The sequence below is a fragment of the Capra hircus genome, chromosome 29 (assembly GCF_001704415.2).
Source record: "Capra hircus breed San Clemente chromosome 29, ASM170441v1, whole genome shotgun sequence".
In the NCBI taxonomy this organism is placed as follows: Eukaryota; Metazoa; Chordata; class Mammalia; order Artiodactyla; family Bovidae; genus Capra; species Capra hircus.
The window spans coordinates 41,567,972-41,595,623 of NC_030836.1; the positions used below are offsets into that span (position 1 = coordinate 41,567,972).

A 27,652-nucleotide genomic window follows, 5' to 3' on the forward strand; every position below is an offset into this window, starting at 1 on the left:
GTGGTGGCCAGCGCCCTCAGCCCTACAACTGCAAGGAAATGAGTTCAGGTAACAGCTGAAAAATTGATGCTTTCAAATTGTGGTGCTGGAGAAGACTCTTGAGAGTCCCTTGGACTGTAAGGAAATCAAATCAGTCAGTCCTCAAGGAAATCAACCCTGAATATTCATCAGAAGGACTGATGCTGAAGCTGAAGCTGAAGCTCCAATACTTTGGCCACCTGATGCAAACAGCCCACTCGTTGGAAAAGACCCTGATGCTGGGAAAGATTGAGGGCAGGAGGAGAAGGAGGCGACAGAGGATGAGCTGGTTGGATAGTATCATGACTCAGTAGACGTGAATTTGAGCAAACTCCGGGAGATAGTGAAGGACAGAGAAGCCAGGCAATTGCAGAGAAACCCGCTGCAGTCCATGGGGTCACAAAGAGTTGGACACGACTTAGCAAATGAACAGCAGCAGCGGCAGCAAAGGCCTGCAGTATAGCAGAGGGACCTGTATTCATTATCTCGTAATAACCTGTAATGGAAGAGAATCTGAAAAAGAATGTATGTATATAACGAAATCATTTTATATGCATAGCTGTTTTTAATGAAATGATAGGATGGGTCTGGCTGGGAGTGGGGGCCCCGGGGAAGCATTCTCTGGAACCAGAGGTCCTGTAGAGGCCCCTCCCACCCTCCCCTGGCCGCCATTTCTCCATTCCTCCTCCTGGTGTGGAGATGCAGGGACTCCGTCCACCCGCTGCCCCTGCTCGGTTCTCAGGAGGACTGGAGTGGGACCATCTGCTGCTCCTGCTGCTTCTGCCCCGATTTCTCTTTCCACCTATGGGGGAAGGAGAAGCAGGGTGTGGGAGTAGAGATGGGGGATCCTTTTTAGGTTTGTGCTCAGTTGTCCCACTTTATGTCCAAATTTCCCACTGTTTCCAAGAGTTGAGAGTCCCAGAAAGGATTCTAGGGGACTCTGCCTATCTGTGAAGACAGGACCAGGGAGCCGGAGGCCTGGATTCTGGCCTTGGCTCCGCCAGAGTCTAGCTGAATGACCCCAACTAAGTCCCTGGTGTCCCCTGGATCTTTTTTTTTCTTTCTTTTTTTGTTAAATGGACTGGATCAACGATTTGTGTGGTCCTAGAGCTCTGAGGGTATGGGGGGAAGCCTACCTTCTCTCCAGGTCTTGGAGTGTGTTGGGCAGCGGCAGCCCCAGCGTCTCTGGCAGGGGGGCAGTGATGGGGCAGGCAGCCACGAGGACCCCTCCATAGATGAAGAGAGGCAGGGAAGGGTAGAGGTCGGAGGTCATGCCCACCAGCGGGCTCAGAATGCTGCCTATGTTGGCCAAGCAGTTTGTCACATTCACACCTCTCTGCCTGCAGGGAGAGCACCCCGGTGAGGCCAGTGAGGTTTGTGGGTGCCCTAACTCTGCCTGTCAATCGTGTTTTCTTCTTTCACAGTCCTCCCTGGTGGCTCAGATGGTAAAGAATCTGCCTGCAATGCAGAATGCTTGACCCCTGGGTTGGGAAGATCCCCTGGAGAAGGGAATGGCAACCCACTCCAGTATTCTCGCCTGGAGAATTCCATGGACAGAGGAGTCTGGTGGGCTGCACTCCATGGGGTCACAAAGAGCTGGACGTGACTGAGCGACTAACACTTTCCCTTGTTTTTCACAGGAATGCACTTACCCTGGCTGGCTAAAAGGAAAGCTGACAGTAACTGTTTTCAGAACCAAGAGGCCAGGGTTCTGGTTCCAATTTGAACTTACTGTATAACTGTGAACAACCCCCCAACCAGCCTCTTCCCCAAGCTCCAGACACCATATCCAGCTTCCTACCCAACACTTTCATTTTGGGTGTCTAAAAGGCCCCTCAAATTTTACATGCCAAGAATTCTTCGTTTCTATCTCCACGTCTGCTCTTCGCTCAGATTCCCCATCCTTGGCATATCAATGGGCACGTCGAACGACCCAGTTGCTCAAGTATCTAGTAATCATCCTGATGACTCCTGTTCCCTTATTTCCCCACGTCCTTGGATGGCTCTTCCTCCAAAACACATTCAGAATCAGCTCCCTGCTCTCCATCTCCACAACCACTGTCTACCAGGTTGTGAAAGTGGCTAGTCACTCAGTCATGTCCTTGTGACCCCAAGGACAGTAGCCTGCCAGGCTCCTCTGTCCATGGGATTCTCCAGGCAAGAATACTGGAGTGGGTAGCCATTCTCCTCTCCAGGTTATCTTCTCAACCCAGGGATCGAACCCGGGTCTCCTGCACTGCAGGCAGATTCTTTACCAACTGAGCCCCTAGGGAAGCCCCAGGTTACGATGAGTCATTTTCACCTCTTGCCGTAAGCAGAGTAAGCAGTAAGCTCCTGGCTGGTTGTCCCATTTCTACTTCTTTTTTTTTTTTTTAATTATTTTATTTGACTGGGGTGGGTTTTAGTTGCGACACTTGGGATCTTCGATCTTTGTTGCAGCTTGTGGGATCTAGTTCCCTGATCAGAGATCGAACCAGGGCCCAGTGCATTGGGAGTCTTAGCTACTGGACCACCAGAAGAGTTGCCCTATTTCTACTCTGGGCCCTTCTATTCCCAGTCTATTCCCCACAAGGAAGCCAAAGTGATCTTTATTTATTTTATTTTTAAAAATTGGATTATAGTTTCTTTGCACTGCTATGTCATTTTTGGCTGTACAGCAAAGTGAACAAGCCACATATATATATGTATGCCTTGTCCTTTTTGGATTTCTTTCCTATTTAGGTCATCACAGAGCACCAAGTTGAGTTCTCTGTGCTATATAGGAGGTTCTCATTTGTTATCTGTTTATATATAGTGTCAATAGTGTAGGCCATTCAGGTATGACTTAAATCCCTTATGATTATACAGTGGAGGTAATGAATAGATTCAAGGGATTAGATCTGATAGACTGCCTGAAGAACTATGGATGGACATTTTGTAACATTGTACAGGAAGCAGTGACTAAAACCATACCAAAGAAAAATCCAAGAAGGCAAAATGGTTGTCTTCTTTTAGAGGAGGCTTTAGAAATAGCTGAGGAAAGAAGAGAAGTGAAAGGTAAAGAAGAAAGGGAAACATACATCCAACTGAAAGCTGAGTTCCAGAGAACATCAAGGAGAGATAAGAAGGCCTTCTTTAACGAACAATGCAAAGAAGTAGAGCAAAACAGCAGAATGGGAAATACTAGAGATCTCTTCAAGAAAACTGGAGATATCAAGGGAACATTTCATGGAAGGATTGGCATGATAAAGCACAGAAATGGTAAGGACCTAACAGAAGTCGAAGAGATTAAACTCCTCCGTGGCCACAGGACTGGAAAAGGTCAGTTTTCATTCCAATCCCAAAGAAGGGCAATGCCAAAGAATGTCCAAACTATCATACAATTGTGTTCATTTCAGATGCTAGGAAGGTTATGCTCAAAATACTTCAAGCCAGACTTCAGCAGTATGTGAACTGAGAACCTCCAGATGTACAAGCTGGGTTCAGGAAACATAGAAAAACCAGAGATCAAATTGCCAGCATTTGCTACATTATAGGGAAAGCAAGGGAATTCCAGAAAAACATCTGCTCCTGCTTCATTGATTAAAGCCTTTGACTGTATGGATTACAAAAACCTGGAAAATTCTTTGAGACCACCTTACCTGTATGTGGGTAAATAAGCAACAGTTAGAACTAGACATGGAACAATAGACTGGTTCAAAACTGGGAAAAGAGTGTGTCAAGTCTGTATATTGTCACCCTGCTTATTCAACTTCTATGCAGAGTACATCATGTGAAATGCTTGGCTGTATGAGTCACAAGCTGAAATAAGATTGCCAGGAGAAATATCAACAACCTCAGCTATGCAGATGATGCTACTCTAGTGGCAGAAAATGAAGAGGAACTAAAGAGGCTTTTGATGAGGGTGAAAGAGGAGAGTGAAAAAGCTAGCTTAAAACTCAACATTCAAAACACTAAGATCATGGCAGCCAGTCCCATCACTTCATGACAAATAGAAGGGGAGAAGCAGTGACAGATTTTATTTTCTTGGGCTCCAAAATCACTGTGGACAGTGACTACAGCCATGAAATTAACAGACACTTGCTCCTTGGAAGGTAAGCTATGACAAACCTAGACAATGTATTAGAAAGCAGAGCCATCACTGTGAACAAAGATCCATATGGTTAAAGCTATGGTTTTTCCAGTAGTCATGTGTGGATGTGAGAGTTGGATCATAAAGAAGGCTGAGCATCAAAGAAATGATGCTTTCAAACTGTGGTGCTGGAGAAGACTTTTGAGAGTCCCTTGGGCTGCAAGGAGATCAAACCAGTCAATCCTAAAGGAAATCAACCTTGAATATTCATCGGAAGGACTGATGCTGAAGCTCTAATACTTTGGCCACCTGATGCAAATAACCAATTCATTGGAAAAGACCCTGAGGCTGGGAAGGATTGAGGGCAGGAGGAGAAGTGAGTGGCAGAGGATGAGATGGTTAGATGGCATCACTGACTCAATGGACATGAATTTGGGCAAACTCTGGGAGATAGTGAAGGACAGGGGAGCCTAGCATGCTGCGGTCCATGGGGTCCCAAAGAGTTGGACACAACTTAGTGATTGGATAACAACAGATAAAACCAATAGTGTACACATGTCAACCCCAAATTCCCACAAAGTGATCTTTAAAAACTGACTCAGATACTTACACCCTCTGCTTAAAATCATCAGTGATATCTCATCAGGCTAGAATAAAATCTGACTTCTTTCTAAATTCTTATGTGGTGGGTCCTGACTACCCAGTTGTTATCTTTCACCCTATCCCTTTCTTTCCTCATTTATTCTTTACTGTTTACCTTCCTTACAGAGGAGACCTACCCAGATCATATTATCTAGAGTACCGACCTAGTCACTCTCTCTTTTTCTACATTTTTTTTGAACCCCAGAAGCAGAGGGTTGAGTTAATTATAAAGCTCAGTTCATGACCCTCACCCTCTATTATCATTTGTACTTGAAAGGCCTTTTTATTCCCCATCTTAATTGTTGAGTCCTTTTTATCAATATAATCATTGTTGTTCAGTTGCTAAGTCATGTCTGATTCTTGGCAACCCCATGGACTGCAGCACACAAGGCTTCCCTGTCCTTCACCATCTCCCAGAGTTTGCTCACACTGAATCCACTAAGTCAATGATGCCATCCAGCCATCTCATCCTCTGTTGCCCTCTTCTCCTGCCCTCAATTGTTCCCAGCATCAGGGTCTGGTCTTCTCTAGTGAATTGGCTCTTCACATCAGGTGGCCCATCGGAGCTTCAGCTTCAGCGTCAGTCCTTCTAATGAATATTCATGGTTGAGTTCCTTTAGGATTGAGTGGTTTGATCTTGTTGCAGTCAAAGGGAGTCTCAAGAGTCTTCTCCAGGACCACAATTCGAAAGCATCAACTCTTTGGCATTCACCCTTCTTTATGGTCCCACTGTGACACCCGTACACGACTACTAGAAAAACCATAGCTATAATATAATATTGTTATCTTCTCCAAATCCCTTCCTTGCCAAAGTCAACTTATTCTATCACGTTTGATGTGCATTTTTTATTTGCATATGTTCTTGTAAAGTATTGTTTCGTGTGCAAATATTCTAATTTACCGAAATGGTATAAGTAATAGATCATTCTATTTCTCATTTCATTCAGCACTCTTTTTAAAAATTATTATTATTGGAGTCTAATTGCTTTATAATGTTGTGTTAGTTCAACACTGTTTCAAAGGTATTTCCATGCCTATACTTTCTCTCCATGGTTCACCTAAATGTCTAGACTGCTGCCCATCAGCCATGACCTCAAACAGCACTGCAGTGAATGTGCTTGTGCATGGATCATGTAGGCATTCCTTTGTGAAAAGTTCTCTAAGATGAAGCCCAAGAAGGGAATGGTTAGGGCAGTGTGTGTGTGTGTGTGTGAGTGTGAGTGTGAGTGTGTGTGTGTGTGTGTGTGTGTGCTGCCAGTAGTTCTCTAGAATGGCAGCACCAACTTTCACACCCACCAATGGTGCATGTAGGTCACTTGGGGATTTAGGGGTCCCGTATTCTCTTGTGGCCACCAACAGTTGGCGTAATCCAGCTTTTTAATGTTGCCACTTTAATGTGTGCAAAGTGAAGACCTCATTCTTCATGTAGTTAATCTTTTGGATTTCATTGTCTATAAAATGCCCATGTATCTATTTCTTTTGTAAAGTTTCTACTGGAATTCCTTCTCTTTCTTGTTGCTTTGTAGGCGTTTCATTTATATTTTTAATATTTGAACTTTGTCAGTGTTAAATGTTGTAAAAACCTGCTCCCAATATACCCTCTGTCTTTTAATATATATATATATTTTTTGCTTGTGGCTTGCTTGTGGAATCTTAGCTCCCTGATCGGGGATTGAACCCAGACCCCAGCAGTGAAAGCGCCGAGTCCTAACTATTGGACCACTAGGGTGTTCCTCTCTGTCTTTTAAATTTCTCCATTGCATCCTTCAATAAACAGAAGTCCTTTTTGACATAATCCAATCGATACAGTTGCCATATTTCTCCTTTCCTCTTCCTCTCCCTCCCCTTCCTTCCTCCTCCCCCGCCTTTACCTCTGTCTTCATCTGCATCCTTGTCTCCATCTGTATCTGTTAGTTTCCAAGCCCTCTCATTAATTCTGTTTGTTTCTTTCTGCACCAAGAAAGCCACAGACATATCATGGCTTTGTTATATGTCTTTTGGTAGAGTGAGAGCCTCCTCTTTGCTTTGTTTCCGAATTGACTAGCAATTATGGTCTTTTTTCTTCCATATAAATTTTAGAATAAGTTTTTGGAGTTCCTAAAAAATGATCTAATTGAAATTCTGATTAGATTCTCTTGAATTTCTACAAATTTCTAAAAGTTAACTTGACATCTTTATTATGTTATTCTAAACAAGAGTGTGGAATGTCTCCCCATTTACTAAGATAATCTTTATATCTTAAGAAGGTTTCAGAAAACTTCTCAATGGAAGTCTTGGGTGTCCTCTGTTAATTTCTTGATAATATCTTGCTTTAGGTGCTTTTCTGAACAGTGTCTTCATTTTCAAAGATTTTCTAGGTTATCTTCTGGATTTTTTCTCTAGATTACTGCTTCTAGGGTATAGCCTCTATGTTATTGCTCTTAACATTTGGTAATTTGATTTTGTAACTGCTATCCTGCTAAATTCTTATTAGTTTTGTTTATTGATTCTGGTGGCTCAGGCCACCTACAAATTGGGAGACCTGGGTTTGATTCCTGGGTCAGCCAGATCCTCTGGAGGAGGGCATGGCAACCCACTCCAGTATTCTTGCCTGGAGAATCCCCATGGACAGAGGAGCTGGATGGGCTGAAGTCCATGGGGTTGAAGAGTCAGACACGACAGCAACTAAGCACACACACGTTGATTTTATTGGTTTATTTAGGTTGACGGTCATAATCTCTCTAAATAATGATGTTGTAAACACGCCTCTTTTAATTTTTTAAAAAATTTATTTATTTTTGGCTGTGCTGTGTCTTCGTTGGTGCACTCAGGCTTTCTCTAGTTGCAGCAAGTGGGGGCTACTGCTTGTTGCAGTGGGGGGCTTTTCATTGCGGTGGCGTCTCTTGTTTCAGAGAATAGGTTCTAGGTGTATGGGATTCCGTAGTTGTGGCTCATGGGCTTCAGTTGCTTCATAGCATATGAAATCTTCCCTGACTAGGGATCGAACCTGTCTCCCCCACACTGGCAGGTAGATTCCTGTCCATCGTACCACCAGGGAGGACACCCAATTTCTTATTTCTTTTTATTTCTGAATACAGCAGTGTTGTCCAAGATCCCCAGTACTGTGTTTAACAGTTGATTCTGAGATCAGAGAGAATGCGTATAACTTTCTTCCTTATCTGTAGTGCTTGCTCAGGTGCTCTGCTTACCTCTCCAGGCTCCCAATTCCCAATTGCCCTTGGATGGCTGGCCTAGTTTTCCGGGACTCTTATTCCAGCTCCTTGGTGGAGATTTAAAAATACTTCAAGGATATTTAAAAATACTTTATATTTTGGGGGATTATTGTCAATGTTATTCTGTTACTTTAATGGAAATAGTCTTTTCCTCTCATTGATTTCCAGAAGTTCTTTATAAATGCTGTGTACAAATCCTTGTAAATCCCTTCTTTTTCTCTTTTCACCTTGTTTATGGTGAAACAAATGGCCAGGAGGAAAAAAAAAATCTAACATAGAAAAATTTATTAGTGTTTCTTTTTTGGTTAGCCTTTTTAAAGAATGTCTTCAGAAATCCTCCCCTCTTCAGCAGAAATTAATTTTTCTTTAAGGTTAAAACATGGATTGCATTTTATTTATTTCTCATATAGGTAAATAGGTGTCCTGTCGGTGGTGGGTGGTTTAGTTGTTGTCATGTCTGACTCTTGCAACCCCATGGACTATAGCGCACCAGGCTCCTCTGTCCATGGGATTTCGCAGGCAAGAACAGTGGAGTGGGTTGTCATTTCCTTCTCCAGGGGATCTTCCCAACCAAGGGATCAAAACTGTGTCTCCTTTATTGCGGGCAGATTCTTTATTACTGAGCCACCAGGAAAGCCCAGATGTCCTGGTATAAGTTGTTCCATAGTCCAGGCTTTATCCAGTCACCTGCAGTGTTTTTCCCAGTGGGTCTGTTTTGGGGCTTGCTATTCTTTTCCATTGGACAATTTGTCCTTTCCTGCTCTGACATCCGCTATCTCAATTACTACAATTTTTTTAGCAAGAATTTATAATATGTCTTAATTTCTGGTAGGGCAAGTCCTTTCCCTCTGTCCTTTTAAAAAAAGTACCTCAGTTATACTTGGCCCACAGTACTTTTATATATATTTTAGAATTTACCTGCTGGTTTCTTGAAAATATCCATTGGGATTTTCATCATAATTGCATTGAATTTATAAATCAATATTGGAACCATTGACATTTTAATATCAACTTACGTCAATTATGAGTTGACATTATAAGATTTCCTATCCCTGCACATAATACATTTATTTACATTTTCTTTAATATATATTTTAATATATTTAAACATTTTTATTGATATAGGAATTTAAAAAGTCTCTTTTGGAAGAGTAGAGACTGCAATTGATAATTTAGTTATAACATTTATTTATTTATTTGCCTGCACCAGGACTTAGTTGCGGCACATGAACTCTTAGTTGAGGCTTTCATGCATTGGAGAAGGAAATGGCAACCCACTCCAGTGTTCTTGCCTGGAGAATCCCAGGGACGGGGCAGCCTGGTGGGCTGCTGTCTATGGGGTCGCACAGAGTCGGACACGACTGAAGCAACTTAGCAGCAGCAGCAGCAGTGGGATCTGGTCCCCTGACCCAGGGTTGAACCTGGGCACCCTGCATTGAGAGGGTGGAGTCTTAGCCACTGGACCATCAGGGAAGTCCCTTGATCTTTCATTTATCGACCTTGTATCCAGTCACCTTGCCAAACTTTACTATGTCTAATAATTTTAGATTTTTATATGTATATTTTAAAATTAATTTTCATTTGAGTATAGCTGACTTCCAATATTATGTTTCTGCTGTATGCAAAGGGAATCAGCGAAGTTATACATATACATATATCCACTCTGTTTTAGATTCTGTTCTCATATAGGTCATTACAGAGTATTGAGTAGAGTTCCCTGTGTTGTACAGTAGGTTCTTATTAGTTATCTGTTTTATATACAGACAGCTACATCCTCCTTAAGTAGCGATAGCTTTGATTTTCCCTTTCCAGTCCTATTTCTTTTGTTATTCTTATCCCAGGCACTGATCACACTCTCTAGGATGATGTTGAATAGAAAGGGAGATAGCAGGCACATTGGTTTTATTCCCAAATGTAGAGAATGCTTCGAAGTTTCACCATTAATAATAGTATTTGTTGTGGATTTTTGGTAGCTGTTTCTATCAAGTTAATTTTTCTTCTATTATTGTTTTACTAAGACTGTTTTTAATGGATGTTAATTAAACATTTTTTTTGGATGAGGACCATTTTAAAAGTCTTTATTGGATTTTGCTTCTGTTTTATATTTTGACGTTTTGACTGTGAGGCATGTGGGATCTTAGTTCCCTGACCAGGGACGGAACCCGTACCCCCTGCATTGAAAGGTGAAGTCTTAACCACTGCACCACCAGGAAGTCCTGGATGTTAATTTTTATTAAAGGTTTGTTTTTTAAATTTTATTGGGATGATAATCTGTTAATGTGGTTATATATATATATATATATTTTTTTTTCATGCCCCATGACATGTGGGATCATAGTTCCTGACAGGGGATTAAACCTATGCCCCCTGCAGTGGAAGCTCAAAGTCGTAGCCACTGGACTGCCAGGGAAGTCCTTCATGAATTTTCTAATGTAAAACTATCCTTGCTTTCTTGAGATCACCTCTCCTTGATCATGTACAATCTTTTTCTTTACATCACTGAATTCATTTTTCTAATATTTTATTTAGGATTTTTGTATCTGTTTATGAGTAACATTGGCCGGTTATCTTCATTTCATAACTAATCTCCTTTGGTTTCAGTATCACCTTGCTTCACAGAATGTAGTTGACATAGTTTCCCTTTTTCTCTGTTTTGGGGAATCATTTATATAACACTGGAAGGTTTGTTTCTTGAAAATGTGGTGGAACTCACCTGTGTTATATCTGGGCTGAGTGTTTTTTTTTGAGATGAGATTTTAAAGTTTATTATTCACATTTTTAATTTATTCTAGAATTAGTTTCCCTATATTATTTTTAAAAAGAATTTGTCAATTTAATCTAAATTTAGAATTTATCTGTATAGACTTGTTTATAGATTCTTTTGCATCTTTACTTACATAACTAAATTTTTGCATCTTAACTACCCTGGATCTATTGTTCAGTTTTTAATTCCCAATATTTACTCATGTCTAGTCTTTTAAAAAATTCATTATTATTACCAGGCATTTGCCCATTTCGTTGGTATTTTCAAAGATTGACTTTTTGTTTTGACTCTCTTTCATACATTTATTTTCTATTTAATCTATTTCTGGTACTATTATTATTTGTGTTTTATAGTTGAGATGACTGAGCATTTGGACTAGTTACCTTTTATACCGGAGCCATATTCTTTTTTTTTTTGGCTGCACCATGTGACCTGCAGGATCTTAATTCCCCAACCAGGGATTGAACCTGGGGCCCTGGCAGTGAAAGTGTCGAGTTCTAACCACTGGACCATTAGGGAATTCCAGGCCATATTCTTAACTATTGTACTTTTTTGCTCTTAAAGTCTATTTTGACCTCTCTATCTACCTGTCTTCTGGCTAATACTTGCCTAGTATATCCTTTTCTATTTCTCCACACTTAAGATTTTCATGGTCTCATGTTTTAGATGGGTATCTTGTAAACTACATGAATTAGATAAAATCCACTTGGATTATCTGTTTTTTAACTGGTAGGTTCAATCTGTTTAAAAATACACAGAAATGAGAACAAATTAAAGACAAAAAGGAAGATGGTACTAGTAACTCAAAACGTATCAGTCAATACAATAAATGTAAACAGATTAAACCTACCAGATAATCCAGATTGATTTTATCTAGTTCATGTAGTTTACACTTGAACTAGATAAAATCATGAACCAGATTAAAAAAAAACACAAAAACCTAGGTTAAAAAAAAAAATCTGTCTCTTAACTGGTAGGTTTGATCTGCTTACATTTATTGTATCGACTGATGTATTTTGAGTTACTAGTACCATCTTCCTTTTTGTCTTTAATTTGTTCTACTTTCTGTGTGTTTTTGTTCTTCTTTCTTGCCTTAAAAAATAATTGCTTGACCTTTGTGCTCTTTCTGACTGGAAACCCTCTGACCCTAGGGCCTGATTTTTCCACCCCAAGACTCCTTCACGACACCCCCACTCACCGCATTACTGTGGGGTACAGCTCCCCCATGTACATAAAGAGGCAGTTCATGGAGCCGATCAAACAGCCTTTTCCTATCACGGCCATCGTGATGCGCAGGAATATGCGATCTGGAAGGAAAAGAGGCGGTGATAACGTGCTGGGAAAGGTTTGGAGGAGCCTTGAGTTTTTCACACCCTCTGGGTAGCTGACTTGGGCCAGATTGAGAGCCGCGCTTCGGGAAGGACCAGGACGGGAGCTGGAATAGGGTGGTACTCACCCAGGGGTATCATGGCACAGGTCACAATGAAGACCCCCGACAACAGCACGGAGGCTGTTTGGGTACGTTTGCGGCCAAGTGATTTGGTGGCCAAAAAGCCCAGGAAATAAAATGGTGGGTCCACAATCGTGAAGAACACCTGGGCCAGGTAGATGTTGATCTCAAAACTCTGCAGACTCATGACCACGCCATAAAGGCTGAAAAGGAGTACGAACCTGGGGCAGGAACAGAGGGGATATGCTTTGAGTAATAGGCATGCCACATCTACACGGTAATTACAGTTGGCAAACTGCTCTATCTGTTCTTTCTTTTAGGCCTTATGTCAGTCTTTCAGTGGGGTTTTTATATTTTGAATGCAGATAAGAAAGTCTTCCTTTAATTCTAAAAAAAAAATGTTATCTATCATATGTTTAAAAATTACCTAGGAGAAAATAATTTTACCTCACAACAGGTCCTCTTCCCCTCCTTCCAGTTCCCTGCTCTGTGTGTGTGTGTGTGTGTGTGTGTGTGTGTGTGTGCGCGCGCATGCGCACGCACTCACGGGTCCTCACTCATCCAACTCTTTGTGACCCCCATGGACCGCAGCACACCAGGCTCCCCTGTACCTTCACTATCTTCCAGAGGTGGTTCAAATTCCTGTCTGTTGAATCAGTGATGCTATCTAACCATCTCATCCTCTGCCACCCTCTAAGTTTTCCTCCAGAACAGTTATGGAAGTGTGCAAATCAAGTGAGATCACGGTTATACTCTTGTCAACTGCAAACGACCCCCTTGCCAGGGAGATGTTGCATAGTATTTAGGAAGACATAGTGGCAGACAGCCTCCAGGATGGGCCCCTGCTAGCAGACCCACTCTAGAGATGCTCCTTGCTGGTGTGATGAAGTGGGCAGCCATGGTGGGAAAGTCCTTGTGAAAAACTGAGAGCAATCTCTAGAAGCTGAGGTTTACTCCCAGCTGATAGCCAGCAAGAAGCCTCAGCCCTACAACTGCAAGGAAATTAGTTCAGGTAACAGCCGAAAAATCGATGCTTTCAAATTGTGGTGCTGGAGAAGACTCTTGAGAGTCTTTTGGACAGCAAGGAGATCAAACCAGTCAATCCTAAAGAGATCAACTGTGAATATTCATTGGAAGGACTGATGCTGAAGCTGAAACTCCGATACTCTGGCCACTTGATGCAAACAGCTGACTCATTGGAAAAGACCCTGATGCTGGGAAAGATTGAGGGCAGGAGAAGGGGGCGAAAGAGGATGAGATGGTTGGATGGCATCTTTGACTCAGTGGACATGAATTTGAGCAAACTCCAGGAGATAGTGAAAGACAGAGGAGCCTCATGTACTGCGGTCCATGGAGTCGCAAAGAGTTGGACATGACTGGGCTACTGAACAACAACCTGGGTGAGCTTAGAAGTGGAGTCTTCTCGAGTTGAGCATCCAGATGAGAATGTGAAGTCCTAAGCTGAGAACTCAGCTAAGCTCTGCCTGGATTCCTGACCCATGGGAATGGTGAGATAATAAGTGTGTGCTATTTCAAGCTGTGAAGTATGTAATTTGTTACATGGCAATAGAAGAGTGCAGACTTCTTCAGGAGAATGTGAGAGCCTGTGATACAGAACTCTTAGGTCCAGAAGCTCAGGACTTCTTGGGGTGGCTGCCTCTGTTTTTTCTCAAGGTCAGTGGTGCCGCTTGGCTGAGCTGCAAGCTCAGGAGATGAGGGAGAGCTGGGCTTTCTCCCTCTCCCTCAGCAGGTGGGGAGCCCTCTGAGTCTCCAGAGTACCCATGTCCTTTCCCACTGGCGGCGGGGCTTCCCTCAGCTCCCACCTACCCAGGCTGTCCTGTTTCCTCAGTCTGCTTATCTGCCCATCAGTTTGTCTGTCTCTTACCTGAGTGGGGATGGACCTACCACAGTGGGGTGATACAGAAGAAGAGCTGGCGGAGAGCAGGGGAGCGCAGCATCTGCAGCATTGATGGCTGGGCCTGGTGCTTCTGCAGACTCATCTGGAGCAGCTGTTTGGATAGATGGGGCTCAATGCTTAGCTTCCCCTGGGGACCCCTCCTTTCACCCCCTGCCTGGGAAGCCCCAGACGACCTGGGTTCTAGAATGGGGGTGGGGGCAGGCAGAGCCCTGGTGGGGTATCACAGAGGGTCTTGGGAGGGGGTCTCACCTCCACACTCAGCTTGGCGCCCTCCTTTTGCTTCCCATTGATCTGGGCCACTCTCTGCAGGGCCTTCAGGGTGAGGTCCAGGTTCCCCAAGGAGGAGTGCCAGAGGGCAGACTCTACGAAGAACCTGTGGGTGGGGTTTGGGGGTGGCATGAATTTAGCCTGAGTTGACAGAGTTGTGGGTTTCTGAGAAAGGCACAGACCAGAGTGGGAAGACAGCTGGGAGGGGTGAAAAGAATCCTGGGCTGAGGTTAGGAGCTCTGGGTTCTACTTCAAGGATTATTCCTGCCTACTTGGGAGACCTGGGATAAGTCTTACCCCTTTCTGGCCACGGTCTTCCCCACCTATCAGTGTGGACATTGATTCTTTTTGCTTTGCTCTGCTTTTATACTTAAGGAGGTAGGGAAGGGGTGTTCTAGGAGATGCTATACCCATCTGTGACTTATTTTGAGCACTCTACCCTACACTGAGGTCCCACTCACCTGGAGTAGACAAAGGTGGCGAAGAGGGGCAGAGACACCAACAGCTGCAGGTGGCGCCAGTGGGGCAGAGCATAAGCCATACCAGCCAGGGAGAGCTGGCCTAGGGTGGGAACAAATCCTAATAGGAGGCCCAGACTTGGACGGGCATGGATGGGCAACCACTCCAGATCTGGGGAGAAGAGCAGAGCTTAGGTTGAAGTCAGTTGTGTGAGTATGTGTGTATTTGGGGGGTGGAGGAGGAGCCTCACACTGGAGTGGAAGGGCTCATCTCGTGAGCTCAGTCCTACTCTGCACCCCTAGGCCCCTCATTGGATAAGGCAAGGATGGTATGATATTTAGTTAGGTTCAGTGTGTGTGTGTGTGTAGGGATGGTCTCGAAGGTTCTGAATTCCTATGCATGCTCCTAATCAGTGTCAGCAACCTCAACATTCATATTTCCTTGCTTCTCCCGAACCTCTTTGGACCAGCCTACAGCTGCTCCCTCTGCACTTCCTTCAACTCGTTTTAATTGAACAAGCATTTAGAGTTGAAGATCCTGTGCCATGCCCTTTGCTTGACCTGGGAAATAGAGATGAATGAGCCTTATGCTCAGGCCATTCCGCAGCACTTTCATTTCCTCCAAGGGGTCATACTCTGGCCTCAGGGACTTGTTTATTCTTTTCTTTTTGTCTAGAACTCTGCCCAAGAACTTTACTTGCTCTCTTTCTGCCTCACATTTTGTGCAGTTCTGAGCTTAGATGTTACCACTTCTGGGGTGATTTCCTGGCTCCCCAAGTCCTGATCGAGCACCCCACTTCTGAACTCCCACATCATCCAGGATAGCCCCCATGCTCGCCTTTAGTAAACCAATTTGTAACTGCTTGGCAGCTCACCCAGTCTACTATTAACTCTTTAAGGTCATGGGTAGTGTCCTCTTGTTCACTTGTTTATCCACAGTGCTGGATGTGACACAAATTAAATGCCTTTTGAAATTGTATTTAATAAACAAGTGTTGAATAAAGGATTCCCTGGCTTCTCTAAGCAACCCCACTCCAATCTCCGAGTCTTTACTTAGTTCATCCTTACAATGATCCCTGCTGCTACTGCTGCCGCTAAGTCGCTTCAGTCGTGTCCGACTCTGTGTGACCCCAGAGATGGCAGCCCACCAGGCTCCCCCATCCCTGGAATTCTCCAGGCAAGAACACTGGAGTGGGTTGCCATTTCCTTCTCCAATGCATGAAAGTAAAAAGTGAAAGTGAAGTCGCTCAGTCGTGTCCAACTCTTAGTGATCCCATGGACTGCAGCCTACCAGGCTCCTCCGTCCATGGGATTTTCCAGGCAAGAGTACTGGAGTGGGGTGCCACTGCCTTCTCCGACAATGATCCCTAAATACCTATGAATTCCAGCCCCAAGTGATCAGAGCCACCAAAGAGGCCATGATCTTAATTTTTTTTTCTTGGGGCACCACCTACTCCAGGGAAGACCCAGATAGGTCAGAATGGGCTGGGACAGGTACTCAGGGAAGGAGCTGAGGTTTGCATCTATCAGGTTCCGTGGTTCACTGCACCCCTGTGATTGAGGAGTCCCCATGAGCTGACCCTCCTGGGTTCCTGCTCACTCAGAATCATAGACGAGCTGCTGGCACCCGACACAGCCATGCCTAGGAGGAATCGGCAAACGCAGTAGGCTGAGAAGTTGAGGGCGAAGGCAGCGCAGGTCCCTGAGACCACTAACAGCAGGTAGCTCCAGGTCAGCACCTTCAGGCGGCCCAGCCTGTGAAAGGAGGGGAAACCTGGCAAGCGCATTGCTTGCTTCCCTGTCCCGTGTCCCTGGCTGTCTCATCCTTGGTGCCCTGGGCAATCTAACAGGTGCTTGTGAGGCTGCCTGCATGTGACCATGGGGTAGATGCTGAGATGGGAGGTGGCGAATAATTGGGTGAAGGTTGGCATCTAGGGGACCTGTAGTTGGGAGGCTCCTTGGATTGCTGCTGTCCAGGGTCCTGATGCATCTCAGCAAACCTCTGTGGAGGGAGTCACACGCCTTTATCAGAATCACAGGGGTGTGTTGAAAGCAATCCAGATACTAGAGCCCCACTTACGGCCTATTGCATATCTGGAAGGTATGCTAAACACCTAATTTTTAACATGCTTCCAAGGTTTGGCAACTACTACTTTGGGGTATGGTTGATTCTTTGACTGTTGGTTGATGGAAACAACCAACATTCCTGTTAGGAGACAGCCTTTTGTGATATATTTTTAAATTGATGTATTACTGACATACAGCAGTGAAATAGTTTCAGGTGTATAACATAATGATTCTATATTTATACATTGTGAAAGGAGCACTATAATAAATCTACTTAAAATCTATCACCATGTATAGTTACCATAAAATTTTTTGTGTGTGATGGGAACACTTAAGATCTCACTTTGTGACTTTCAGATACGCAATACAGTATTAGTCAGTACAGTCATCATGCTGTACACTACATTCCCATGACTGACTTATTTTGTAACTTAAACCTGGTAACTTTTGACCTTCTTCACTCATTTTGGCCATCCCCTCCTCCGTGTCTCTAGCAACTACCGGTCTCTTCTCTGTATCCATGAGCTTGGTTTATGGGATTTTTATTTTTGGGAAACCAATGCAAGGTTTATGCTTTTGCAAAATGGATTTGACTGTGGCTTATATTTTATGAATGATAAAGCTGATTTTGTGTCTTTGATCTGCTGTGACATAGTATTTTCAAACTTTGTTAAAAATTTTAAAAATTTATTTATTTTTTAATTGAAGGATAATTGCTTTATAGACTTTTGTGGGTTTCTGCCATACATCAGTAAGAATCAGCCATGGGTACACCCTTAAATTTTATTCTTTAGAAAACTGCCTCTTATTATTCATCCCATGGTTATTTTTCTGGTCTTTCCACTTGTTAGCTGTGTGACTGTATTTTTTTAAAAAAAACTAAACATTAAATATTTACTTTAGGACTTCCCTGCTGGCACAGTGGATGGGAATCCGCCTGTTAAGTCCGCGGGGACTTGGATTCGATCTCTGGTACAAGAAGATGCCACGTACCACGCACCAGCTAAGCGCATGCGCCACGGCAACTGAGGCTGTGTGCTGCACAGACAGACCCGAGTGCCTAGCGCCTGTGCTTCACAGCACAGACTAGTCCCTGCTCTCCGCAGCTAGAGAAAAGACCCAGCGCCGCCGGGGAAAAAAAAAGTATACAATCACAAAAGTAATGAACTACCATAAAAGTTCAAACAGTAAAATAACAAAGAATGAAAAGTTCTCTTCTTTCCAATCCCACTCCTCAGAATTAACAACATAATTTTCTGGATTCCTTCTAGGCACCATGGGCAAATTATCTAGCGTCCCTGAACCTGAGTGTCCTCATTAGTAAAATGCAGTTAACGGTAACATTCATGCTGGCTTCACAAGGGTATTGTGAGGAGGAACTGGAAGGAGGTGAACCTGGAAAGTGCTGATGGACAGTTGTGTGATTCCTGCAGACCTTTCAGACAAGGTCAGGCTTGGGTGGGTCAGTTCTGTGTCCCTCTCTGGACTCTCAGGGCTGCCAGTCTCCCCTCTGTGTCCAGCCTAGAGGGGCTATGTTTTTGCTCCTTGATTCAGGCTTGTTTATTACTGACCTGTCTGCCATGATTCCAGACATCAAGCTTCCGACCAGTATTCCTGCCATGAAGATGGACTGACTCAACTGCAGCAAAGTCTTGCGTGTACACACAAGGTCCCACTGTGAGGAAGGAAGAACTGGAGTCAAGGAGAGCCAGGCTGGCCCCACCACAGTCCACTCCATCCTTCCCGGTGGGCTGAGTATGTTGGATTGGGACCGGCACATAAGGAGAGCCTGCTCCCTGAGTCACACAATCTTTCTTGCCATCTTCTCCTGGTGACAATGATTCAAGTGATTTCAAAACACGTAAGAGATATTTTTGGGAATGACTGAGTAGCCTGCTCCCCTTTTTCAGAGCACTAATCACTTACCCTCTTTCAGGGCTCTTTAACCTGTCCCTCTTTGGGTGCAGCTGAAGAAAACAGATAGAATTAAAAATCTGGTTCTTTTTCTTACAGATTTGGAAAAGGGACTCAGAGAAGCAAGGTTTGTAAGGACACTCAAAGCTGGGATGAGAGGGCCAAATGTGGAGCAACGTGGAAGTGGAGTTGAGAAATCATGCAACAGAGAGAGAGTGGGAGAGGAGAAAAAGAAGAAGCAGGGGAAGAGAGGCAGGGGGAGGAGGGGGAGGGGGAAGGGGGAGAGGAGGAGGGCTGAGGGGAAGAAGGACGAGGGAGCAAGTCAGAGAGATCAGGGTGAGAGCACAGTGCCAGAGAGGTAGGGATGGAGAGTCTGGGTGCCCTGGTTCTCCTCAACCACCTGACTGCGGTCTCTCATGAAACTGGGCTCAAGTTCTTGACCTAGGGTTCCGTGAAATACCCTTGCATCCTTCCCTTAATTTTCCATAAACAGGTCTGAGAGGGTGTAGTTATTTGCAATCTTGTGTAAGCAGCACTTGAATACCTTAACTAATAGTTTAACTTTTGTTGCTCTTTTAAATGAATATTAGAAAAAAGATTCCCATTTTAAAAGTACTTCATTTCAAGGTGGAGTAAAACATGTTTAGAGCCTGCAGAAAAATCATACTGCTCACAGATGCCTTTAAAATTAAGTGAAGACGACAAATGAGTACGGTGTCTCATTTACAAGTAAGAGCTAATTTTTGTATACTTTTGAGTGAATTTTAAAAGTCATTTCTTTTGTTAACAGAAAAAAGAAAAAGGAAAACGAACTGGGATGACCAGGATGTTTAGGGAATGCTCCCTAGGTTGTATTAATATGTATCCAAATGAATTCATCCTTCAGGTATAATTGCTTGATAATCTTGATTTGATTGGAAAGAAGTCCTTATTTGTGAATTTAATTATTACCGTGGGACTATTAATACCCTGTGCACACACCACATGATATACAATTTGGGAGGCTGGCATTTGAACACTTTCTCCAAAGAGCAATGGACTTTCAGACAGAGTAAGAGAAATATTGCTCCCTGTCACTTACATGCAGAATCTAAAAGAAAAAAGAACAAAAGAACCAAAAAATGGTACAAATGAACTTCTTTACAAAACGGAAAGAGACAGACTGAGAGAAGGAGCTTATGGTTAGCAGGGGGAAAGGGGGGGAGGGCAGGGATAATTAGGAAGTTTGGGATAGACATGTACACACTGCTATATTTAAAATGGGTAATCAACAAGGACCTACTGTATAGCACAGAAACTCTGCTCAATATTATGCAACAACCTAAAGGGGGAAAGAATTTAAAGAAGAGTAGATACAGGTATATGTATAACGGAATAACTTTGCTTTACAGCTGAGATGAACACAGCATTGTTAAATAGCTATGCACGCACGCTCAGTCGCTGCAGGCATGTATGACTCTTTGCGGCCCTGTGGACTGTAGACTGCCAGGCTCCTCTGTCCATGGGATTCCCCAGGCAAGAATACTGGAATGGGTTACTATGTCCTCCTCCAGGGGGCTTTCCTGACCCAGGGAACAAACCTTCATCTCCTGCATTGCAGGAGGATTCTTTACCCATTGAGCCATCTGAGAAGCCCTAAATAAACTGTGGAAAATTCTGAAAGAGATGGGAATACCAGACCACCTGACCTGCCTCTTGAGAAACCTGTATGCAGGTCAGGAAGCAACAGTTAGAACTGGACATGGAACAAGAAACTGGTTCCAAATAGGAAAAGGAGTATGTCAAGGCTGTATAGTGTCACCCTGCTTATTTAACTTATATGCAGAGTACATCATGAGAAATGCTGGGCTGGAGGAAGCACAAACTGAAATCAAGACTGCCGGGAGAAATATCAATAACCTCAGATATGCAGATGACACCACCCTTATGGCAGAAAGTGAAGAACTAAAGAGCCTCTTGATGAAAGTGAAAGAGGAGAGTGGAAAAGTTGGTTTAAAGCTCACCATTCGGAAAACGAAGATCATGGCATCCAGTCCAATCACTTCATGACAAATAGATGGGGAAACAGTGGAAACAGTGGCTGACATTATTTTTTTGGGCTCCAAAATCACTGTAGATGGTGATTGCAGCCACGAAATTTAAAGACGCTTATTCCTTGGAAGAAAAGTTATGACCAACCTGGATAGCATATTCAAAAGCAGAGACATTACTTTGCCAACAAAGGTCCATCTAGTCAAGGCTATGGTTTTTCCAGTAGTCATGTATGGATATGAGAGTTGGACTGTGAAGAAAGCTGAGAACCGAAAATTTGATGCTTATGAACTGTGGTGTTGGAGAAGACTCTCGAGAGTCCCTTGGACTGCAAGGAGATCCAAGCAGTCCATCCTAAAGGGGATCAGTCCTGGGGGTTCATTGGAAGGACTGATGTTGAAGCTGAAGCTCCAATACTTTGGCCACTTGATGTGAAGAGCTGACTCATTTGAAAAAACCGTGATGCTGGGAAAGATTGAGGACAGGAGGAGAAGGGGACGACAGAGGATGAGATGGTTGGATGGCATCACTGACTCTATGGACATGGGTTTGGGTGAACTCCAGGAGTTGGTGATGGACAAGGAGGCCTGATGTGCTGTGATTCATGGGGTTGCAAAGAGTCAGACACGACTGAGTGACTGAACTGGAATATAAAATGAAAAGTGAAAAAAAGCAATGAACTTTTTTGCTGTTTTATTAAAATAACTACTCTTCTGTAATTCTATGTGTTATCTGATATAGCTTTTATTTTAAAAATATTTTAGGGCTTTGTCAAACTGGGACTTCATTTTAATAGTCCTTATTGGAAACTTGTGAATAGAATATGACCATGGAGATGGAGATGCATTGTAGGGAGGAGTTAGGAATAAGATAGACTGGAACTGAGGAATGGGAGGATGAGAAGCAAGAGGGTGTAGAAAAGAGGAGAGAAGTCAGAGAAGTGCTGGAGGAGGGGAGGATTAGGAGTGTGGAATTAACAGATGCAGACTATTGTATACAGGACGGATAAACAACAAGGTCCTGCTGGATAGCATGGGGAACTATATTCAGTATCCTGTGATAAACCGTAACAGAAAACAATATGAAAAGAATATATATATATGTGTGTAACTGGATCACTTTGTTATACAGCAGAAATGAACGCAAGTGCACTAAGTACATTGTAAATCAACTGTGAGTGATAGTTGCTCAGTTGTGTCCGGCTCTTGGCCATCCCATGGACTGTCCCCCGCCAGGCTCCTCTGTCCATGGAACCCTCTAGGCAAGAATACTGGAGTGTGTTGCCATCTCCTTCTCCAGGGAAATCAACTGTACTGCAATAAAATTTAAAAAAAATAGATGTATCAATTTTAGAGAAAATGGAAAAATAAGGATTTGTCAAATAACAAAAGAAGCCAGAGGAGTGAGAAGAGAACAAAATTTGTATGCAGCCTAGTGATGAAATCTGGGTGTAGTTCAGAATAGAAACTGATAAATGAATATGGAATATGTAGTCAGAAAGAATTTCTCTGCCTCTGCTTTGCCCTAAGGCACTTGCCTTCTGTAAAAGCAACAGTGCAAGGGGTTATATCACCTTAGGGTGAGCATAGACTTTTACTATATACGTTCTCTTCATGTACACCTGAGACTCTTGAGGATCATATACCTCTGTGTGCTCCTGGGCCTCATACACACACACACACACACACACATAGATATATTTGAGTAAACTCTGGGAGTTGGTGCTGGACAGGGAGGCCTGGTATGCTGCGATTCATGGGGTCGCAAAGAGTCGGACACGACTGAGCGACTGAACTGAACTGAACTGATACAGTGCTTATATATATATAAGCCGAAGCTTATTTACATTGCACCTCACAGTATACTTGTGTTCGTTTCTGCTGTATAGCAACGTGATCCAGTTACACACACACATATATTCTTTTTCATATTCTTTTCTATGATGGTTTATCACAGTATCTTGAATATAATTCCCTGTGCTAGACAACAGGACCTTGTTGTTTATTCGTCCCTAAGGAACCAAAGTGTAGGAATGGGTAGTGGTGGATTTGAGGGAGACTCAGAGAACTGCTGCCTAGAACAGCTCTGCACTGCTAACTTGATAAAGCCTGTGATAAATGAAAGATGCTGTGAGACTGGCCTCAGGGGAAAGAAAAAGAGAAAACAAGTGGCAGTGGGACCAGGAAGCAGAGCCATGAAATGGTAACTGCTGTTCAACTGCAGAACAGAAGTGAAAGGGGGACTCCGGCCAGCCATTCATAGTAACTCAGGCCCTCTCTGCCCTATAGGCATTGGATCTGGGGTGGGCACCTGACCCAGGTCAGAAAATGTCTTTCCTAGAATTTTTCAAAGTTGAAGCAGAGAGGCCTTCCCTGCTGGTTCAGTGATAAAGAATCTGCCTTCCAATGTGGGAGACATGACTTTGATCCCGGGTCCTGGAAGACCCCGCGTGCCTTGGAACAACTAAGCCTGTGCGCCACTACTACTGAGCCTGTGGTCTAGAGCCTGGGAGCCGCAACTACTACTGAGCTCGCATGCTGTAGCTACTGAAGCCCTGGTGCCGTAGGACCTGGGCTCAGCAACAAGAGAAGCCGCCGCAGTGAGAAGCCTTTGCGCCATGACTGGAGAGGAGCCCTTGCTTGCTGCAACCAGAGAAAAATCCGCACAGCAATGAAGACCCAACACAGTCAAAGGTAAATAAATAAAATTATTCAAAAAACTTAAAAAAAGGAGAAGCAGAGAGACAGTTATTAGAAGTGAGCCCAGAATGGGCAGTGGCCATGTTAAACGAAGCATCTGTGTCATAGTTACACGCCCATCATGCAGAGAATAGATGAGAGCCAATAAAGGTCTTGCACACATGGCCCTGGTTCTCCTGGCCCCTAGAGCCAGCTCTGCCTTCATTTGTCTTGTGGTTGGGTTATGGGAACCTTTATACCCTCTTCTCATGCTCAGATTAGTTTGAGTTGAACTGCAGCCACTAGCAAACAGGAGTCCTGACTCATACAGTTCAGATACCAGCTGCCAGTTATTTAGTTCAGTTCAGTCACTCAGTCTTGTCCGACTCTTTGCAACCCCATGGACTGCAGCACGCCAGGCCATCACCAACTCCCAGAGTTTACTCAGACTCAAGTCCATTGAGTTGGTGATGCCATCCAAGCATCTCATCCTCTGTTGTCCCCTCCTCCTCCTGCCTTCAATCTGTCCCAGCGTCAGGGACTTTTCAAATGAGTCAGTTCTTCGCATCAAGTAGCCAAAGTATTGGAGTTTCAGCTTCAGCATCAGTCCTTCCAATGAATATTAAGGACTGATTTCCTTTAGGATGGAATGATTGGATCTCCTTGCTATCCAAGGCACTCTCAAGACTCTTCTCCAACACCATAGTTCAAAAGCATCAATTCTTCAGCACTCAACTTTCTATATAGTCCAACTCTCACATCCATACATGACTACTGGAAAAAACATAGCTTTGACTAGATGGTCCTTTGTTGGGAAAGTAATGTCTCTGCTTTTTAATATGCTGTCTAGGTTGGTCATAACTTTTCTTCCAAGGAGCATACTCAGGATATTTTAATTCAGAAGGAAATAGGAGGGGACTTCCCTGGTGGTCCAGTGGTTAAAATCCACCTTGCAATGCAGGGGACGCACATTGGATTCCTGGTCGGGAAGCTAAGATCCCACTTGCCTCGGAGCAACTCAGCCAGTGTGCCACAAATATTGAAGCCTGCTTGCCGCAACTAGAAAGTCCGTGTGCTGCAAAGAAAGACCTCGCATGACACAACTAAGACCTGACTTGGCTAAATAAACAAATAAATACTAAAAAAGAAAATAAGGAGAAGAGCTCAGGTAGTTTTTCTTTAAAATTATAACCCAAAGCTAGCATCTTATTTCTTATACTAATTTTTTTTTTTTTTGCTTTGCATTCAGAGGGATGAAGTGTCCCTTTGGGATACAGGGCCCTTTGGGAGTTCTTTCCAAGGGGCAAGCTGGGACTTGTCTTCCTCAGGTGACCTGTGCTGCTGTGCCTACTAGATATAGCCACATGGCCTGGGTGGAGCATCTTCATTGAGACTAATCTTCTTGGTTAAGCAACCCTTGATAACTTGTGAGCTATTTCATTTGCTTCACGACTGAAAAGGTCCAGCTTCACACTGGGCTATACATGTAATCTGGTTATTATCCTAATGAAGTGTTTTCTGGTGCAGCCTTTGGCATTATTGGCCCAAGGAAGAGTTATCCTGGTTGTGTTCATTAAAATATTGTGGACGTTGGTCTCCCACACAGAACCTGTTGGAAGACGACTGGATTATTCTTGGCCTCTCCCCACAACTCAGGAAAATTGTGGGCATCTGGCTTTGTCAGTCACCAAAACTGATGATGACTACTAACTCTCCATTTAGAAGGAAAGCTAAGGTGCTCACTCACCCAGATTCTTTGCTCCAGATGGCAAGGAATCCAAAGAAATTTGAGCTTCTGATCACACTGCCTGCTGTTTTGAACAGAAGAACAACAGTGAGGTTGATATTAATAGTTCCTGGAGTATTGTCGAACTTGGAAAGCAGGGTGCAGAGTTTTAAGAAGGGAAATGGAAAAGCAGAATTGGAGGGATTGATAGCATACAGGTTCAGGTGGGCGGAGGAGGATGTCTTAGAATTTGAGTGGAGGCTGGAGAATAAGGAAGGCGTTCCCCCTCAACCATGCCGGGAGGAGATGTCTTATGACGCTCAGAGGGAGGAGGACTAGCCATCCTTACTCACCTTCTGCCTCTGTGTCTTGGGTTTGGCTAGTGGGAAGTATGGCTTAACTCCTACCACTTTCAGACTGATGCCATATCAGGCAGGTCTGGAGATTGTCTTCACCCACAGCCCCGTCTCAAGTCATCTTTTCTGCACAGCCCTGACTACCAGGCAATGGGCCACATAATCCCACTATTTTGCCCCTTGGTGTGATGATTAGATTAAATGTAGACACCTGAGCCAATTGCAGGATTGTGACGGGGGCTACTCATCAATGTGTTGGGTTGAGCCAATCAGAGCCTTTTCTAAGAATTTGAATTAAGATTTACGGAAATGTTCTGGCTGGTGCGTTCGTGTGACTCTTTGCGACCCCATGGACTGTAGGCCCCCAGGCTCCTTTGTCCATGTGCATTCTTCAGGCAAGAATACTGGAGTTGCCATGTTGCCATGCCCTTCTCCAGGGGATCTTCCCAATCCAGGGATCAAACCTGCGCTTCTTATGTCTCCTGCATTGGCAGCAGATTCTTTACCACTAAAGTTATCTGGGAAGCCCGTTTGGTTGGTGGTGGGCCCTAAATCTGAGAGGTAATGGGTCAGAGCTGGGATCTGCAGTCGTCTTGTGAGATGAGCACACAGATGAAATGGGTTGAGGAGGAGAGTCCATAGAGTGAGTGTATAGTGATGCCTCTGGTGCTCCAGTCCCTGGTTCCAGTTGCCATGAAGCCTGGACACACTTTGTTTCCTGCCCTTGGATTTCCTGAGATCCCTTTCCTCATGAGGTGACTGGAGAGAGCTTCTCTTTCTTGCAACCAAAAGACCATTGACTAGAACAGATGTTAAGAGCACGATCCATGCGACAGCTACAGAGCGCAGAATTCAGCCGGATGAACCATTTAGCAGGCCAGGGAGCCTCTACAATCGGCTGTGTGTGTGTTTCGGGGGAGGGGTGCTAAATCACTAGAGATGAAAGGACCCTCCCCCTCCCCATAACCCTGTTCTCTTTCCCATCTTAGTTCCTTGGCTGCTCTCCATCTCCTGGCCCCAGCTGCCGAGAGCTATTTCTAGATGAAGTCAGGAAATTGTTTTTGTCTCTAGGACTCTGAGCCCAGAATCCCCTGCTCAGGAATATTCTCTTTGCCTTCCACTCTCTGCTTGCCTCCTTTCTCCACCTCTCTGTACCACTCCCACACCTTCCGACTCTCAGGGAAACCAAAGTGGACTGTTGAACTCCAGCAGAAGTATCTCTCTCTCTGGGGGAGGTTGGAGGGGCAGGGAACAGCTTTCTGCAAGGCGCTCCATAACCTTTTCTACCAAGAAGACCTCAATTCCAATCCCTGTTCACTGTCCTGCATTTTGGGCAGAACGCTTCATAGCTCCAGGGTCTTTGGACAAATTCAGGTCAGGTTCGCACAGTCTGTGTGTGTGTGTGTGTCTGCGTGTGTGTGGGTATGTGTGGGGATGGTAAGATGGGGACGCAGGGGTTGGGAGGAGGAGCTGGGGGCCCAGGGCTCCTCACCTCAGTGACGATGGTGGAAGGAAAGGTGCTGTTGTCGTAGATCCAGCCATGGGGGCAGGGCTCTGTGGCCCCTGTGCCGTTGGTCTCTGTGCCATTGGGAAAGGGTGGTCCCCGCTGGGGAGAGGTGAAGAGGAGGCAGGACTCAGGCTGCCCCTGCCCATCCCGGGGCAGCCAGGCCTCCAGGTCCCCGTCCTCGCTGAGGTTGGTGTTGGCAGGTGGGCGGCAGTGGTGGGTGGGGATGGCGGCGGTGAAGTTCTGCAGGGTGTTGTGCAAAAACGTCAGGAGCAGGGGCAGAGTCAACAGAATCAGCTGGATCTTCTGGAAGCGGCCGACGCCCCCCACCTGCAGCAGGAGGTCATTGAAGGCCATGGGGTAGGACCTCGCAGGGGGCCAGGAGCGGAGGCCTCTTGCTCCCACAAACTTTCCAGGCTTTTGGTGCGGCGGGGAGGAGACAGGCTGTTGTTTGTCTTCTCAGTTCATCAGTTCCTGGTTCTGCTGTGGCCTTAAGTCACCCGAACTAAAAACTAGTGTTTATAACTTTTTTAGAGGTACCAAGTTAAACTGTGACTTGAAAGTAAGGCAATGAATTATTAAGACTCACCGGGTCA

At 44.4% G+C, this 27,652-nt stretch overlaps 1 protein-coding gene and 1 non-coding gene across 2 annotated transcripts; both read right to left on the bottom strand.

The window, feature by feature from the left end:
* On the bottom strand, positions 561–27,546 carry LOC102174193 (solute carrier family 22 member 6). The gene is made up of 10 exons (XM_018043584.1): positions 27,045–27,546; positions 18,419–18,522; positions 16,381–16,535; positions 14,784–14,952; positions 14,305–14,428; positions 14,043–14,146; positions 12,144–12,358; positions 11,886–11,994; positions 1,155–1,358; positions 561–820 (listed from the first exon to the last, which is right to left on the bottom strand). Exons 1-10 carry the CDS (start codon positions 27,411–27,413, stop codon positions 757–759), a joined length of 1,617 nt encoding a protein of 538 aa, XP_017899073.1. The 5' UTR covers positions 27,414–27,546; the 3' UTR covers positions 561–756.
* TRNAE-UUC lies at positions 11,134–11,206 on the bottom strand. The gene has a single exon. It is a non-coding gene; the product is annotated as a tRNA-Glu (tRNA).